Raw genomic sequence first — 19,674 nt, 5'->3', positions numbered from 1 at the left:
AAAAAAAAAAAAAAAAAAAAGAATAATGCCACTTCTAGGATTCTCTCCTGAGATAGTAACTCGAGATCAACCTAGGATATATGTAATCATACTCTGTTGCTTGATTTACAATATTCAAAACACTAAAAAAAAAAAACCTTGTATGTCCAAACAACAGAAGGTAAAAAATTATGTCCAATTCAAATGATAGAGTATTATATAGTTTTCAAAATGTTTATAATATCACAACAGCATGGGAAATGCAGTACATTGACAAGTAAGGGGGCCAGGGAGATAGCTCAGGAGAATAAGAGCTTCCCTGGGAAGCTCAAGGGTCTGAGTTCAAAGCCAGGTTCTGCCAAAAAAAAAAAAAAAATTGGGGCCAGGGAGATGGCTCAGTAGAATAAGTGCTTCCTGACAAGTAAGAACAGTAGGATGAAAAACTATATATACAATATCATCATGTATCTGTAAATATACATACTTTATAATCACTTTTTAATAAAAGTATTGAGAACTATGTCAAAATGTATATGGCAATTTATTTATGAATAATATTTATTTTATAATCTATGTTTTTTAAAAATTCCATAAAGTATCTTTAAAGTAGTAAAATATTTTAAAATATTTTGAACATTCTCTCTGTTTTAGTGTTACATAATTCATTCAGTAAATAACATTCAGGCATAGCAACCAATTCTGCCTTCTTCTCCTTTCCCATTCTCCATTTATTTGGCCTCTAGTGCCAGCAGCTAGCAATTGTAGCCTATAGTTACTACAACCCCTGAAAGCTCACCATCATTGTACACAGTGCCCTCGTAGTCTTTCTCATAGAAGACCCCATGGGGTTGCATACTAAATGGCTGGGAGGCACGATTGTAGAAGACCACCTGGATGGTGTCACCCACCTCAGCCCGGATCACTGGCCCTGAAAAATGAGAAGAGAGAATGAAAATGAGAACAAAGATGAAGAAAAGGGGCTGGGGAGATAGCTCAGCAGCATAAATGCCTGTCTGGCAAGTGCAAGGTACAAAGTTCAATTTCCAGTACTGCATGCCATGCTGGCCCCAGAACCCCGGGCGTGCCATGCTAGCCCATAACTGGGGATGGTGGCACACACTGGTAACTCCAGCACTGGGGAGACTGAGACAGGAAGATCACTGTGAGTCTGAGCTGTATAGTGAGACCCTATATCAAACAAGTTTTAAAAAGATGAAAAGGAAGGAAGAAAACAAACAAAAGAGCAAAGGGAAAAAATGTTAAGTGACTGTAGAAAAGAAAATAATCCATTGTAAATATAATGCAATTCAGAATTTAAACATCACTATACAATTTGTGATCTCATTTTGATCCACAAGTATCATTCTAAGGCATACAGGGCAGAGATTATTAGCTCCCTTTTAAAGATGAGGAAACTGCAGTTGGACAGTTGTGAAATGGTAAATTAGCCACAAAGCCAAGATCTGTGGCCAGGATTGTTTTACACTTCACTATCTGGTCCAATCCCCTTTCCTCTAACTTTACTATCTGAGCTTTCATAACTACATTTTCTAGTAGGCTTCAGCTGATGTCTGAACTCACCTCAACTCTGAGCAAAGAAAATTATTATACTCTATCCAGGCCCTAGTAATCTAGACATAAGTTGTAGACTTTTTCATACCTTACTACTCACTATTTCTAATCTATTTAGGTGATATTTGAGGCTAAATGAAAGTACCAAGACAATATCCCAAGCATTTATGATGGCCTTAACCTTAAATCAGAGTCTCTAGCTTGTTTTCTTAATCAGTTTCCCCATGTAATCCCATACCTCTGCTCCCCTAGGCAATGGCAGCTCCTTCACCTCACTACCAGCCCTCTTTTTTGAGTACATTTCTTCTCCTGATACCTCCCTGTACAGCTGATATGTCCATTTTCAGATCTAGAATCAATTGCCTCACTCTTTTCACCAGAACATGTTTCATCACATTTTTTCCATTTTCAAAGTTTCCTATCACTTGATGTTTTATTTCTGGTTCCACTGAGTGAATAAAACACACGTAATGTTGCTTTCCTCCTTAAATAATCTCCTTTAGAATTTTTGAATATCTTCACCAAAATCAGACTCAAAGCATCATTCTACATCCTTTAATAAAGCAAGTATGTTATGTATCATACTGATCAGTTCCTTGGCCCAGATTGCCAAGAATCTTGACAGTTGTCCTGCCTTATACAATACTTCAGGAATAGCCAGGAAGATAGCTCAGCAGTGTAAGTGCCTGCCTGGCAAGTACAAGGTCCCAAGTTTGATCCCTGGTACAAAAAAAAAAGGACAATACTTCATGCATAACCCTAGAGAAGTAATTCTAAAAGTCTGCTGTATATCATAATGGTACTAGAAGATGTTACCAAAAATTCAATAGAAAAATAAATATTAGAAATACCACAACTCTACTTCCATCTTGGAGACTCATGATGATCAAACTTGAAACTGAGGCTCTCAAAGTCCCACAGCAAGGAACACAATTTGACTGCAATTTGACACATTCAAACCCATAACCTTTATTGCAAAATACAGTAAAACCTTGGATTGCAAGTAACTTGTTCCATGAGTATTCCACACGATGAGTGAATATTTCTAGTTTTTTTTTTCAGTACCGAGGACTGAACTCAGGACCTTGAGCTTGCCAGGCAAGTGCTTATTCTACTGAGGTATCTCTCAGGCCCTCTAGTAAATTTTAATTCAATAAACAATGGATATCAAGCAATATGAATACTATGTGACATTTGAATATCACATGATTGCAACTGAGAAAATAGTTCCTCTCTCTTTCTCCCTCCCTCCCTCTTCCTCTCCCTCTGTCCCTCTGTTCTCCCTCTCTCTCTTTCCCTCTCTCCCTCTCCCCATCTCTCTCTCTCTCTCTCTCCCTCTGGAGTTGTGGGTGATTTTCTGCCAACAGCAAGAGATTATGAAGAAGATAATATCTGCAGAAGAGGAGGAAAAAATGTCCTCCTCTCCAGATATGAAGAATCCTTCACTTCACATGAGATTAAAGAGATGAGTACATTGTGGGAAACAAAATTTCATAGAGTACATTGTGGGAAACAAAATTTCATAGAAAATAAAATAAATTTCATAGAAAATAAATAAAGCTGTAGCAGTTTTAAGGAGTGATAAATCTGTTTAACAACAATGCAATGTCACATTTCCATAAAATCCTAAAAAGGAGACAAAAGCAAGTGTCCTTAGATAGGTTTCTTTTTAAAGTTGCATAACAAGAAAAAGATTCCACTAAACCATTAGATAGCAGTGATTCCATTAGTGATAGTGAAAATCATCCTTCACGTTACCCTATCTTGTCTCCCTCACACCAATCATCATATTTTCAAAGATAAATGAAGGTTAAATATTTTCTTTATATTTTGTGTTTTTCTTATGTTTTGTATTATATTACAATATTATAATCATTTTTGAATGAACATTTTTGAATTACCTGAGTTTTCATTATTTCTTATGGAGAAATTCCCTTTGATATACAAGTGCTGTGAATGTTGCCAGAACAAAGTATGCTTGCAAACTGAGGCCATACTCTACTAATTTCTTGGGATTCCCTTTAGGAGATTCTGGTAAACAATATTCCTGGGAGCTACTCCCAAATTCCAGTTTCTAAATCCACTTCTCTAGTCAGAGAAGTTAAAAGATTAAAGATACAGATGACAAATATTCTTCAAAGATAAAGAAATTACTCATAAGTGAAAAGTTTCCTCACCCAGGATTCCAAGATGCTTTTCTTCCTCCAGCTGCACTTTCTCCTGAAATGTCTCATCTTGAAAAGCTTCATACCGAACTTTCCAATAAGTACCTCCAATTCGGCTAGAGCTCATCTGGAAGAACTTATCTGAACCACTAGTATATAAGGAGGTAAATGTCACATAATTTCATTGTGTATTAAAGAGAACCCCATCTTACTTTTAATCTTGCCAAGTTATCGATCTTTACAGTTAGGTAAGTCTTCCAAGATCACATAAGTTAACTTTTACCAATAAGAAATATCACTTCTGATGACACCACTAATCAGTGCCACAACTTAAACCTCTTTAAATACAGAGAACATAGAGGAATAATCCAATGGTGCATTAGTTTAATTATTGCAGTGTTCTTTATTTTAGGCTGGAATATTCTAGCAAGTGCCAGATGATGGGATAAGTTCTACACTTTAGAAATGCCCAGACTATCTCTGTCCTTAATAATTGTCAGGTACTCCAAATCTTTCTCTCTTTAGTCAAAAATAGGGCTGGCCAGATAGCTTAGCAGACAAAAGTGCCTGCTTAGGCAGAGCACAGTGGCCAGGGTTCAATCCCAGACATGCTGTGCTGGCTCCTTCCCTGAGGCAGGCTGAGCCATCAACTGAGACTGGGCATGGTGGCACAAGCCTGTAATCCCAGCACTTGGGAAGCTGAAAACAGGAGACTCACTACAAGTCCAATCCACACAGTGAGACCCTGTAGAACCTGTATCAAATACATAAAACATAACCTTATCTGATTTTGGGGGTGCATACATTTACTCAGAAGGCTAGCAGGTGAGGTGGGTCACCTAAGCTGATGACTTCAAGACCTTCCTGGACAACATAGAATGCCCCAATCATAAAAGAGCTTCAGTCCTAAATGAAAACACACTAATAGTTGGAGATTCTAATGCCATCCTGAAAATTAAGCACCAGTCTTCCTAATTTTCTGCAGACTTACTCCATTATTTTCTGCTGAAAAAATAAATACTATATGCACCTTTCTATCTTCTTTATGCCATTTCCTAGTCATCTGCTAAAATCTGTGAAAGAACTGGCATCATTAGTTGCCAATGAATTGGTGTAACTTAAAGTCTAACAATTTAGTGGAACATTAATCTCCAGCTCTCCTTTGTCCACATTTATGTAATGAGAGAACTTAAAGAAATTCCTCCAAAAGGATTGGCATGGACTAGCCACAAAGCAATTTGCTTCTCTTATTGTCACATTTCTCAGGGTGCATTTTGTATTCCTGTTCAAATACTTCCTTCATATTGTAGAAAAGAAGAAAAGGAGCAAGGAGATAATGGATAAAAGAAAGAAAAGGACATTTTCAAATAATGTAGGCACTTATCCCATTTGGAGTTTTTGTGCAGAGATTGGAAGACCAATCTCTTACTCTTCTTAAAACCTGGCTGGGCCATGTTACAACCTTACAAAAAAAAAATTGCTATCTATAGCTCCCTTGACAGCAAGCTTTCTCAAGGGCCACAAAACTTGGCTAGAGTAACCCCAACAAGGCATTGATTGTCACCTGTAAGTAAAGTGAGAGGTTTCTGGAAGGAGATTGTGTTTTGACAGGAGTACAGTGAGGGAGCCCTCTACTTTTTACCTTCCTGGTTCTGTCAAACTCTTCCCAGTACTCCCATCGTGTCCCATTGGGCCATAGTTCCACTGAATCTCATGGGCCTCAATGAAGTACTGCCGAACTTTGCCTGTTAGCTGCTCCACCGGAGGGGCTGTAGAGCAAGCCTTGATCTGGTAGAGTGCCTGCATGCCACCTGGAGGAAGAATAACATGATCGCTCCCATTCTACCAGGATTTCTCATGTAGAGTATCCATCTTACTCCATCTTCCAGTGTTTTCATCTCCCATTCCTTGTTAGTTGCTTTATTTCCACACCTATTGAACTATTTTCTCTTACTCCTGAAGACCCTGACTGAGAGAGAGAACCACGTAGGAATAAAAGTACCATCATTGATATATTTACCAGACTCTCATTAAGACTAGTTATAACCAAGAGACTCACATTGAGGCAACATCATGGAAGACTGAACTCAGGAAAACTGGTTTCAATAATAAGCTTCACTACTATCTCTCCCTCAATCTAAGCTTCTCTCTTTTATAAACAAGAAAAATAGGAAACTCCCCAGATGGAGCTGGTGGGAACATTAAATTAAAAAGAGAGGCTAAGTTATTTATAAATGGAGAAGCTACCCAAATAAAATAACTTCAATAATGAAGATGAAGCTTCAAATTTGAGACTCCCATAAAAACATAGATTTTAAGTAATGTCTCCTAATGTGAGAGATACTACAATGAGGTATAATGGTCATAGCTATCACTACTTTATATCTGCATAATAACTATATCATTATGTTTTATTGTCACAACATATCAAGATTAAACTGTCTATACTAGAGAAGATAGAAAACAGTGAAGTAGCAATCATCAGCAAAATACAGCCTCACTAGGACAAGGAACCAAGACACCTAGAAAATAAGAACCTGATGAAAAGTAAAAAGAAGTAACACCATGAGAACTTGGAGAGAACTTATAGAAAAATGAGCAACTACAGAGAAGCTAGAGAAACAGAACAAAACACAGAGAAAAGAACAAAACAGTAGAGGAAGCTTACCCTAGCTCCCTGGGTAATGAACCTGTCCTACAGGCACAAAGTAATCCCCAGGCTCAGGAATTATAAGAAAAATCAATTGGCTGGTCTAGCAGCACTAGTCCAAAGAAAAGAGCATTTATCAGAAACTGTAAAACAGTGACTCCTTCCTCACAGCTGGCTACAGAGAGAGAATAAGTCCAGTGCAACACCTACAATATTTACAAAGAGTGTTTAATCAGGGGCCTTTTTGAAAAAAGTTCATTATATAATATCAAGCCTCACAACTACAAAAGAGCTTTATTTCAGGGTTTACAGTGACCTTCCAACAATGACTAGGTGAGAGACAGCCACAGCAAACAGTCATGGATAGAGTATGGGCAAAGATCCCTGAGAAGTTTAAGCTCAGGCTGAGAAGAACATAGGTACCTGATCTCCTTGGTGAGAAGCCAGGACACATATGTGGTACTTTCAAAGGCAAACTACATCTAAAAGTGCTTGCATTAAATCCAGCAGTTTTCTGGCACCACTATCCTGCTGCCTAGATTTCCCACAAATCAGTGGTTTGATTGCTTTCCCTGTCTACCAATATGAGTGAGTACAAGCCTCAGCTTCAATAGTTCCCACATCCTGGGGTATGAACAATAGGGCTTCTATAGCAGAGGAGCCACCTTATAAACCCAGAAGCTACAAAACTAGGCACATAAAACAGTGACTGATTGGATTCCAAGACTTCAGATACTAGAAAGAAATCAGTCATTAAAAAAAAATTTAAAAAAAGAATTATTTTTACCCATGTGTTTTTTCATTAATTTTATTTTAGAATTTAGGAATTTTTCTCTATTTTCTTTTCATTTTCATTTTTTCTTCTTATGTTTTTCTTTTTTCATTTTTCTGGTTCTTTTCTGTTCCCTTTTAGGCTTTAATAAAACTTTTGCCTCATTTTTCTTTCATTATCATTTTTCACTGCTTAATTTTTTCTACTTGTCTATTTTCATTTTCTTATTCCTCACCTTCTCTACCTTTACTAGTTACAACCATTAAACTTTATTAATATTTTGGTACTTAATTCTATATGCTATTACTTTTACATTCTTTTCTCTCATTAGCAAAAACTAAATATTAAAGTTAGTTATGTCAATGTTTCTTTGGGCTTAGTGTTCATAGTATAATTATAAATTTCTTTTCTGTAGTTAAAGGTGGTGCATTATAAGTTCTTATGGTACGTGAATATCGCCTTTATATTTGATGCTATTATTTTTGCAGATTTAGTTGCTATTGCTGGGGTGACATAGTTGTTACTGTGTAATAGTTTTCCCTCTATATCAATGTCTGGATTGCCATTGTTTCATTAACAATACTTTACACTATTGCCCAGAGAACTGAAGCTAAACTAATAACACTGCATTATCCCTCCAAACTAATGGAAGTATTTATATCTTGGGACAGAGGCAAAAGCCTAGAGTTAGCTATGCCCAGAGTGCATCACTGAAGAACAGAAACTGACTAAAGAGATCTCCATCCTGGCAAGGATGCAGTTCCACTGTAAGTTCCCACAAACCTCAGTGCATGCCTATACAAAAGAAAGAAAACTAGAAACATGAAAAGACAAGGCAACAAAAGCCTCCAAATAATACCAACTTCCCCAAAGCTGATGCTTGGGTCATTAAGAAAGAGAAAATCCAAAGCTACATAGTTGAATTATTTGGAAGGATAGATGGTGACATTAAACACAAAATGTGTGAAGTGAGTTCAAAGCAGATATACTAAAGGTAGACCTAATAAAATGATTAGCAAGTTTATAGAAAATACTAATAAAAAATACCTGAGCTAAACAAAAGGATACAAATCATAAGTGACTAATTTAACAAAAATTGTAGTTCACTGCAAAGGTATCAAACAAAAATCCAGAGGAGTAAAAGCTCTATTGTAAGCATAGGAAGTAGAAGCAGTCAACATGAGGACAAAATGTGAGGACTGGAATAGAAGGCTGATGTTGATTAACTAAGTGCTCAAGGTATCTTGAAAACAACGAGAGAAGTTGAAAACTGGGTCCTACTACTGAAGACAGTATAATTGGCATATAAGACTTCTTTATAGAAATAATGGCAAAAAAATAATAATAATGGATCAGGGAGATGGCTCAGTAGAGTAAGCGCTTCCCTGGCAAGTGCAAGGGTCTGAGTTCAATCCCTGGTTCTGCCAAAAAAGAAAGAAAGAATAGCAAAAAATTGTTACACTTATGAAGATCACAATGATTACTTGGTTTATGACTCTCTAGAATCATGGTATCCTAAAACAATGTCAATAAACATAAAAGTTGTGTTCAAAAACAAATAATAGCAGAAAATTTATTAAAATATGTGGTAAAAGTTCATCGTGCTGGTGAGACATATAGAATCCCAGATAAGCATTTGAGAAAGAACTTTTCCACAATACATTGTAGTCAAATTCCAGAGTTAAAAAAGATGTAATCTTAAAAGCTGTTACAGAAAAGCAAGTAATCACTCATGAAGGTAAAACCATTAAAATTACAACATACTTCACAACGCCAAACATAAAGACCAGAAGATCTTGGGGGATGTATTTTAAGTCCTAAAGGAAAACAACTCCCAAACTAGATCAATATATCCTACAAAACTATCTTTTGAAACAATGGGAAAATATGGACTTCCTCCATCAAAAAGTGTTTTAAGAAATTTAGAAACAACAAACCAGCAGTACAAAAAAATCATCAGTGCTATCCTAGGAAGAGACAATGAGGCCAACAGTATAAAAAAATGGAATTAATAAAGATGGGCAGTTAAGTGGAAGAAAAAATAGAAATCATGAGCAGGAAAACAATGTAATGATAGAAATAAGTCTATACCTGTTAGTAATAATTCTCAAGATGAATGGTCTTAATTCTTCAATCAAGAGACAGGAAGTGGCAGAATGGATGAAAAAATAAAACCTGACAATATGCTGTATACTTGAAACACATCACATGTAACAAAAATTTGTAGACTGAAAATCAAAAGGTGAAACAAAATATTCCTTGCAGCTGGAACCCAAAAACAGGCAGGAGTAGCTATGGTACTTTCAAGTAAAATGGATTTCAAGTGAAAAGTGATTAGAAAAGGCAGGGATAATCACTAAATGTTTGTTAGAGTAATAATTCAAGAGGAGAATATAACAGTTATAAACATACATGCACCAAACACAGGCATACCTAACTTCATAAAACACATAATATTTAGCATAAAGGTCAAATAACTTTCAATATGATTATAATTGGGGACCTCAGTAGCTCCTGTCACAAACAGACAGATCAACTAGAAAAAATCATCATAGAAAAGTCAGAGTCAAATCACACTTGCAAAACAATGGATTTAAGAGATATTTACAGAATGTTTTGCCTAACAACAACAGAATACACTTGATTCTCAGAGCACATAAAACCACATATTAGCCCATAAAACATGCTTAAATAAATATAAAATAATGTAAATTATATCCCATGTATATTATGGGACCATAGTGAGATGAAACATTAAAGTCACAGAAATCATACAAACACATGAAAATTAAGCAACAAACTCCTAAAAATAATCAGTCACAGAAGAAATTAGTGTTCCTACAATCAAATGATAATGCCAGTATAACAGATCAGAACTTGTAAGAAATAGTGAAAGTTGTCTTAAGAACCAAATTTGTAGCTCCAAATGCCCACATCCTAAAAAGAGCACGCCCACAAAAAAAACAGTAATGATACAATACAAGGTCCTAGAAAAACAAGAACAATATAAATCCAAAGCTAATATAAGGAAGCACATTATAAAGAGAGGAGCACAAATTAATGAGATGAAAACTGAAAAAAAAAGCAAAGAATCAGTGAATTGAAGAACTGGTGGTACTATAAAATAAACAAAGTAGACAAACTCTTAGCATATTTTAACCAAAAAGGAAAGAAGTAACCTAATTTAGGGCAATTTTAAAAAGACAAAATCACAATGTACTGCTCTGAAATACAGAAAGTTATTAGTAACTACTTTGAAAACCTGTACTCTGATAAAGTAAAGAATTTGGAAAATATAGATAGATTCCTAAGTATGTGTGAATTACTAAAAATGAGTCAAGAAGATATAAAAAAGGTGAATGAACTCATAACACACAATGATATAGAAACAATATAATAAAAACCTATCAACACAGAAAAGCTAAGGACCAAGTGATTTCACTGTTGAATTTTAGAAGATCCCTAGAGAAAATATAAAGTCATTTCTCCTCAAACTGTTTAATAAAATTGAAAGGAAAGGAACACTACCAGTCATTCCTGAAAGCTAGCATTACCCGGATTCTAAAACCTGACAAAGCCCCAACCAAAAGAGATAACTACAGACCAATTACTTTAGAAGCACACACAAAAATCATTAGCAAGATTAAATAAAGAGAGTATAACAAATACTCAAGGTTATCACACATCATGACTAACCTGGCTTCAATCCAGAGATGCAAGTATAGTTTAATACATGCAAATCAACAAATGTAATACATCACATAAACAGAAAGAAGGACAAAAGTCAGATAATCTTCTCAATAAATAGAGAAGCTGTTGACAAAATCCAACATCCACTCCTGCTAAAATCCTTGAAGTAAATATATAGAGAAATAAATTATACCAATTAGAAAAGAGCCATTTATGGTAAACCTACTGTTAATGTATTTTGAAATGGAGCAGGGCCAGGGAGATAGCTTAGTGGCTTAAGTGCCTGCCTGGCAAATGCAAGATCCTGAGTTTAATTCTCCATACCAAGAAAGCAAGAAATCAAGAGAGGAAGAGAGGAAGAGAGGAAGAGAGGGAGGGAGAGAGAGAGAGAGAGAGAGAGAGAGAGAGAGAGAGAGAGAGAGAGCCTCTAATCAGGAACAAGATTTCTCTTATCACAATTTCTGTTCAGTACTCAAAACATTAGCCAGAGCAATCAGACAAGACAAAGAAATAAAAGAGACATGTACAGGAAAAGGAAGAAAAAAAGTGTAAGAAGTTAAATTGTCATTCATTGTAGATGATACAATCCATTAGGAAAAATTCCCAAAAACTTCCACCAGTTGACTTCTAGAATATTTCTGTGTGTGCTGGGGATCAAACTCAGAACCTTACACTTGTCAGACAGGCACTTATGCCACTGAGCTATCTCCCCAACTCAGAGCAAATTCAGCAAAGTAGGAGGATAAATTCAACATGATATATTCATAGCATTCCTCTTCAGTAAAGATGAACTCACCAAGAAAGATATTAGAAAAGTAATACTATTCACAATGACATCAAGAAAAATTAAGCTGGCAGGATAGCTAAGCAGTCTAAAGCACCTGCTTAGGCAAGTTTAGGCAGGCACAGAGGACCACAGCTCCATTCCCCCAGGAACCACATGCCGCACCAGCCCCACCTTCAGGGTGGTATGAGCCGTCCCCCAAAAAAATTATATAGTACTCAGGAATTAACCTAACAAAAGAAATGAGACCTCTCCAACTAAACTTCAGTGTTCTGAAGAAGATCAATGCAGACATCAGAAAATGAGAAGATATACCCTCTTTCTTCACAGGGAGAATAGATATTGTCAAAGTGGTCATAATACCAAAACTGACAGATTTAATGGAATTCCAAACAAAATAGCAATAAGATTCCTCACAGAACTAGTGAAAACAATCGTAACATTCATATGGACTTGAAGCAATCTAGAAGAGTAGAAATAAATTTGGGCACCAAGAGCAAATCAGGAAACACCATAATCCTAAACTTCCCATTCACATTACAATGCAGTGATAGAAGCAGCACAGTATTGGCACAAAACCAGATATGTGGATCTGTGGAACAGAACAGAACATTCAGAAATAATTCCAGGCACATTCATCTATTTGAATAAGGACGCTAAAAACATAACCTGGAGGACAAATAGACTCGTTAACAAATGGTGCTTGAAAATTTGGCTATATACTACAAATCCATCCAGTTTAATACACGTTACAATGTATTAAACTAAGGTCAGAATGCATCAATGATCTAAATGTTCAAACTAAAACAATCTGCTGAGAGATAAAATAAGTAAACCTCTTAAAGTCATAGGCATAGGCAAAGGCTTTCTGAATAAAACATCAATTGCAAAAGAAACAGGGCCAAGAATCAACAAATCAGAGCTTATCAAATTAAAAAACTACAAAGTAAAGTAAAAAACCAATAAAAAGATAATCTACAGGATGACCGAAGTTTATTCAGCTACTCTCCTCAGACACACTCTACTCAAAAAAAAACAGACCACCAAAAAATAAAAAGGCCCAATCAAAAAATGTGTAACTGAAATGAATAGAAACTTCTCAAAGGAAATACAATTGCCGATAAGCACATCATCTGTAGGAAAATCGATGCAACTCACAACCATAATGTTTAATGAAAGGAATAGGAGGTGCAAGTTTAAATATTGCATGGTTTCTTTTATATTAGAAACTCAAAATATAAGTAAATACCAAAGTACATGTTATAAGAAACAAGGAATTGCATCTTTTTCAAAAGAGAAGGGATCCAGGAAATGGAGAGAGAACAAAAGGTAGTGAATGAACTAAGATGTGGTATATACATGTACCCACTCCTAATAAGCAATGCAATCATTTTGTACTGCAAACAAGTATCAAGACAAATTGAAAAGTCTTCTATAAATCTGAGGTATGTATGAAGAAGGAATATTAGTTTTGTTGAATGTATACTATATGTCAGGTCATGCATTAGGTGCTTTGCACTTAATTGGCATTCACTCTTCCTAACTACAGTGTAAAATATACTTTTAATGTAGCAAACTAAGTATTAACTTGTCAAAACTAAGGATTAACTTGTCCAAGGTTATATAGTCAGTGGTGGAGTTAAGATTTAGGCTCCCACCTTATAAAATTCATAATACTTTGTTAAGTGAAATTCTGTATCACTTGTTATTTTTTTTCTGTTTTAATTCTAATTTGTACTCTCTTTAAAAATAAATAAATATTGATCTAAGTATATCTTTTCCTTTCTTATATCCTGTATATTGGTCACATCCTTTCTCTAGTCTCTAGGATTTAAAACTACATTATGCCTCTGAAATCTCATTACAACTTTGTAATATAGTAATCATTGTTTCCATCCTCTAGACTTACCAATGGTAAGCAAGCAGTTGTGGATGCAGGATTTGAATCCAGACTGGTCTGGTTCCAAAGTCCACGCATGTTCATGCTGAATCCCTATCCCTACTCCATTTTGAGCTCTCTTACCCAAGCACCTATGGACTGACGGACATACTCCTGATGATGTGACACAGCAATGGCCTCTATTAACTGACATCTGATATCCTAAACTCATTTTCTAACCTGTCTGTAAATCTTCACCTACTCAATCTCATTTTCCCATATTCACATGAGACTTTCTGAAGACCTTCCTAATTCAACATGCATCAAATAATTCTAGATAGTAAGAAGCAGAGAGGATTTTAGATACCGTTTAGACCAACTCTTCTATTTTGAAGATTTGGAAATAAAGCCAAGATATGGGTATGGACTTTCCCAAAGTGATATAGTCAAATGTTCAGAGTTGAACTACAACTCACAGCCTCTAGTTATATATCTATTGCTCTTCAGATTGCCTCATAAATTCTTCTACCCTTCCTTCTGATGATCTATAATACATTCTCTCATTAACTTAACCAGTATCCTGCCCAACCTAAAAGCATCTACTTCTAATGTTGTTGGGCCTCAAGTACAGAGTCACTACATATCTACAGTACTCCATGATTAAATGAACAAAACTCGCTTTTCTTTAACTAATCTCCTTTTATAGATAATGAAAAAAAGAGTAAAAAAAAAACAAGCATTAGAAACAATACAGAATTTCACTAAAGAAAATGATAGGAATTCAGCAATTGTTATTATATTACATATTGTTGTCTTCAAATTAGCTGTTCAGGTTACCAGATAAAGGCATGTAAGATTGGCCAAGAGAAAAAAATTTAAGCATTAATTGCTCCTTTCAATAGACTACCAGAAATCATCGGTGTAATTATCGAACCTATCCTGTGCATATGCATACATATTTCTTTTTCCCCTCCCCTTTCAATCAAATGAGAATATTTCTAGGTCCTTAATCCTTAGACTTCTGAGCAAATAAAAAGCAGCTTAAGGCTGGCCAGATAGCTCAGTGGACTAAAGTGCCTGCTTAGGCAGACGCAGGGATCAAGGTTCAATCCCTGGCATGCCATGCCGGCCTTGTACCTAGGGCATGCTGAGATGGTGACTGAGACTGGGTGTGGTGGCATGCATCTATGATCCCAGCACTTGGGAGGCTGAAAAGAAGAGGATCACTGGGAGCCCACTCTGTGTAGTGAGACACTCCAGATCCTGTACTAAATACATTATAAAAGGGGGGAAAAAGCAGCTTAGAGGCCTACCTATTAATCCCCCAAACTTTATGGATAAGAGAAAAATCCAAGGAGAAGTGTTCAACATTACTTAAAAAGTTAATGGCACAACCAATAAGGAACCTAGGGGCCTGATTTCTAATCTAGTGTTTAACCATGCATAATGAGATGTCTTACCTGGAAGACCTATCTTATGGTTCCAAATCAAAATTTCAGACTTGTATTGACTATTATTGATACCCCCCTCCAACACCCTAAAGGTCAGAAATTTTGCATCTCACTTTGTAAGTGACTGTTCACTTGACAGCTAATTAACCAGATGCCAGGCTTCTGAGGTATCATCTCAGCTGTCACAAAGGTGGCTGGAAAGATGTTAGCCACATCAGTGCGGTGTCCACGGGTGGTCAGCATCTGTCCATGAAAGAAAGCTGTGTGTACATCCACTTCATTGCCCATGCCAAACAAGTGCCAGGCCACGTGCTGATGTGCACACATGCTCAGCTCTGGTAAGTTTCCAAAGACAAAGCCATTGATTGCTACAAAACAAAATATCAGTGTTAGAAAACCACAAAGAAATGAGACATCTTGCCATCTGACAATAATAATAGATAATGCCTCAATGAGGCTTTAAAGAGCACACTCTGCTGATCATATGTATTATTTAATTTCCATATTATAAGCAGCTGTCAGACACAGGCCAACATCATTATTCTTAATCAAAAAAGTAAGAAAAGCAAGGCTCAGAGAGGTAAAATTCTGCTTTCCGAACTCCAGAGCTAGTTAGTGGTAAAGCCAATATTTCAAATAAGCAGTATGAAGAAGGTCTCTAAGGCACAGTTATTCTGTTGCCTATTCATTCCTTTCAGAGTGGTTTCCTTCTGAGATTTCCTCAGAATAACTGTCACACTAGCAATTATTGTGGCTATTACAATGAGCTCTTATAAAACCCAAGAGAAATTTGAACAGTCTGAGCTATCCTTTACATCTTCCCCCTAAATTCTGAACTCCTTTGGGGGCTGTCTGGTTTTGAGCTAACCCCTGTAAACAAAAATTAAGAAAATAATTTCTTTGATTAACAAAAAGTCGATCTGCTTCTATTGTTATTATCAGTTCTTTGCTCATGTCTCAGGGATTTTGTGCCTTCATTTTGTTTTAAATTTAATTATTATGGTGAATTCTCTTATAGCTATTAACCCAGAGTAGAATTGAAAACTAACATTTTTCCTCCACAAATTCAGTAATTTTTCCATCTTGCATGTTTTTGTTATGATATAGTAATATTCATTAGTTGTATCATTGGACAACCAACACATAGTGTGTGACTTACAAATCAGTAACCTTAGCTATTCCACTAGGTACCACAGTCTATAGTCAAATACAGCAGGGGTATAATTTTATCTGTGCCATTTATTTGATTCACAATTCCAGCAGTCTCACAGTCCTCACAGTCAAAATGGAAAAGCAACTATCACACTGGTTCTTAGGAGAATGAAAAAGAACCAGGTGTGTGTAAGCACCCACCAAATTTGAGGCCCTGTAGCAACTCTCCATCAGTGTCCACTGACAAAATGTGGTCCCTTCCTCCCCGCTCACCATGCATCCTGTTGCTCTCCTGAAAGCCCTCATCCTCTTTGTCCACTGAGGCAGGGTCCAAACAATAAGTGGCAATGTTCTCATCAAGGTGCCAGCTAAGGTTTTCATCTACCACGCTGAAGAGCAGGAAGAAATTATGGTTCACATCCTGCCTCTGAGGAGGAGAATTTCCATCCAGGGTTCCTAGGGCAAGTACAAAAGATGCCGTTGAGCACCTCCTTTCCATAGCAACAGTAAGTTTCAGTAGGTACTTATAAAAAAGGAAGAGGATGACAGGGAGCCTTAAGGGCCTGTCAGAAACAGAAAAGAAGTATAGCCAACTTTCATTTCTAAACTCTGCAGAGAAAATCACAAATACAGTTGAACCTGCAGGTGCATCACAGAGGATCTAGAATAATTCTTTCCCATCCTTAACTATGTCTTCATCTCAGGGCCTAAATATGACCACATTCCTGCCAGACTCTGGCCTTCAAGTTGGTTTACTCTTTTAATGCACAACATTCCCACCAATTTGTCAATCTGAATTTTAAAAATATGATAAGAAATTAACAAGAAAGTAAAACATATATACATTTTGTAGATATAGAATCTTTTTAAAGAAAAAGGCAATGATATAAAAAATGGCAGAAAGGGAATTGGGCAGGGATGTTCCTGTTAATAAACAAAGGTACAGAATTAACATTATTTAGGTTCCTGTCCAAGATGCTTGAGCAATAAAGGTGCTTCAATAACATTATTGCTTTCCATAAATATTCCAGACTGTATCCATTAGACCATCCTTGGGTTCTGTACCTCTTTTACAGGTGATGAGAGGTCCAATGAGGCCAGCTGCAATGTCTCTTGGTGCATCTACATGAGAATGGTAGATCCAAGTGAGACATGCTGGGTCAGCATTGGTGGGTGCATGACTTTCTGGAATGGTCCAGTTGTATATATGGCTGCCCCCCGGAGGAACAGAGTCATCAGCTTTCAGTGGTCCAGAAGAGCCATCTGGGTAGAGGGAGCCTAGAAAATGAAATTGTACACGTCTAGCACCAAGGTAAGAGAGACGAAGAATGGCAGATACAAAAGCTTTAAAAAGGCAAGCATATAGGACACCTAAGTCTAGCCTTGAAAAACAGGAGATCCTAAAGTCTTATACCACATTCCTCAGCCCAGTGTTCACATAAGCAATAGGTGGAGGGATACAGGCGATTTGGGAAGGAGCTACCCTAACAATGTACTGCAAGCCCTGACTAGTAAAGTCACTGTACATGGCTGGTGGCATGGAAGTAAGGGAGAAGACAAAATTCCCTTCCTTGAAGAACCAATTTTGGAAAACTAAAAGCAGAAGAATCACAAAATCTCAGAATAAAGGCAATTTAAGGATCAATTGGCATAACTCCCCATTATGGGAAAATAAATGTGAAAAGTAACTTGATCAAGTAAACTTAAACTTGTAGGAAGTTGAAGGCCAAGTTAAAATCTCCTTACTTTGTTCTATAGTCATTAACTTAAGCTTTTCTCATATCTTTTTTGTCTTTTCTAGGCAGCTTATCACCATAGGTGGTTGTTGTTTGTTTTTGGGTTACTGGGGACTGAACTCAAGATCTTTGCATTGAGATATAGCCCATTTTTTTCTTATTTTTAGTATTCAGATTCTCTAAGTTCCTAAATTTCCCAGACTGTTCTCCTTGCAATCCTCCTGCCTCCACCTCTCAGAGTTCTGGAATTATAAGCCTTTGTCAGCACATCCAGCTCATCATTGCAATACTTAATGAAGAGACTTGTTTAAAATTGTAAAGGAAAAAATGAGGATGGGACAGCAAATTTAGTAGTGAAGTGGTTAAACAAATTAAAAATATTAATCCACAAACATAACAATATTAAAACATATTTTTGTAATCTTATTACTGCTTAACAGAAAACATAGTTAAATTAAATTTATTCTTCCCAAAAGAATACAGACAACTCATCCTTACCACGTGTAAATGTATATATTCAGCAAGTTACTTTTTGGCTTATTCACAACTTGATCAAGCTTGAATTATAAATTCAGCATGTACAATTATGAAAATTCATTCAGCACAAAAACTAATACTTCCATTTTACCAATAGAAAGGAAATTTTTTAAATGTAGCTATATAGTCTAGAAACCCAAATTTGAATACTCCAGGGATAAGGATTATCTGGTTTAGCATTGTTCAAATATATACAGTAAGAATAAACAAAACTGCTATGAACAATATCATGCTTTGGAGTTAGTTCATCCAATTAATTTTAGTACAAAAAATAGAAATAAATAACTTCTTTATAACATCTACAGTTATCAATATATTTTTTTAATTTTCAATTTGATATAATACTTCAAGATGATCTACATACACAAATCTGTCAGTTTATACTGTCATATAAACATACAGACTTTGTATGTGGTACAAATAGAAATGCTTTCACTAAAAAGGATTTTACAGGCCTGGGTATGGTAGTAAGGACCCGCAATACCAGCACTTTGGAAGGCTGAGTCTGAAAGATCACAAGTTCAAGACCAACCTAGGCAACTTAGTAACACTGAAAAACCTTGTCTCAAAATAAAAATTAAAAACAGGGCTTGGGATGTACCTCCATGCGAAAGGCCCAAGTTCATTCCCCAGTACTGCACAAAAGTTAATTCTACTGAATGTGTATCACACTACATATTCTTCAGTTCAATCTGGAACAAAAGGAAGGTTACATAACCTAAAGCTTGCTATGAAAAATGAATGATACATAAATAGCATCTAAAACCTGAATTGCAAATGAGCTTGAAATGATAGCATTATTTTAACTGATTGGAAATAAAGGATGCTATAATTTTATTAAATGTTTTCATTCAGAAATGAATATAGTAGAGTGCTTTTAATTTATATCACCTCTGACTTTTTTTACTCCTTGAATCAAACGAAAATAGAGATCTCTGATCTGCCTGGTATATTCTGCAATCTGGCCAATGGCATCATTACATGGGCTGATGGATGATGTGGAAGCCAGGTATTCTATCTTTGAAGGGCAGGAGAGTGGAAAGAAGAGACAAATGAGGAATGAAGACAAGTTTTGCAAATTTTGACCATATGTCCTAATAAAAATTTAACTCTTACCAGGTCCACTTCTTAAAAAACTGGAAAGGAAGGAGAAAAAAAGAAGAGACCAGAAGGAAATGTGTAAGCAAAGCTTTTATAAATAAGGAAGTGAAGAGGGATAGTAGGGAGTGTAGGCTTTTGGAGAATAAAGAAGAACCAAGATATATTATGTACATGTACAAATTCCCTATCATGAATGTGAATATATA

General features: G+C 36.1%; 1 protein-coding gene across 3 annotated transcripts in view; it reads right to left on the bottom strand.

The window, feature by feature from the left end:
- Nucleotides 1–19,674, bottom strand: part of Heph (hephaestin) — a 139,198-nt gene that overhangs the window by 101,727 nt on the left and 17,797 nt on the right. For all 3 annotated transcript variants that reach the window (XM_004644816.2, XM_023705019.1, XM_023705017.1), the window contains exons 4-9: nucleotides 17,160–17,372; nucleotides 16,368–16,550; nucleotides 15,056–15,310; nucleotides 5,359–5,527; nucleotides 3,729–3,865; nucleotides 776–907 (exon numbers count right to left, since the gene is read on the bottom strand). In XM_004644816.2, the coding sequence (XP_004644873.2) occupies nucleotides 776–907; nucleotides 3,729–3,865; nucleotides 5,359–5,527; nucleotides 15,056–15,310; nucleotides 16,368–16,550; nucleotides 17,160–17,372 (1,089 nt within the window). The remainder of the gene's footprint in view (nucleotides 1–775; nucleotides 908–3,728; nucleotides 3,866–5,358; nucleotides 5,528–15,055; nucleotides 15,311–16,367; nucleotides 16,551–17,159; nucleotides 17,373–19,674) is intronic.

Source organism: Octodon degus, unplaced genomic scaffold (genome assembly GCF_000260255.1).
Source record: "Octodon degus isolate 3935 unplaced genomic scaffold, OctDeg1.0 scaffold00211, whole genome shotgun sequence".
Classification (NCBI taxonomy): Eukaryota; Metazoa; Chordata; class Mammalia; order Rodentia; family Octodontidae; genus Octodon; species Octodon degus.
This window is presented reverse-complemented; position numbering and strand designations above follow the sequence as displayed.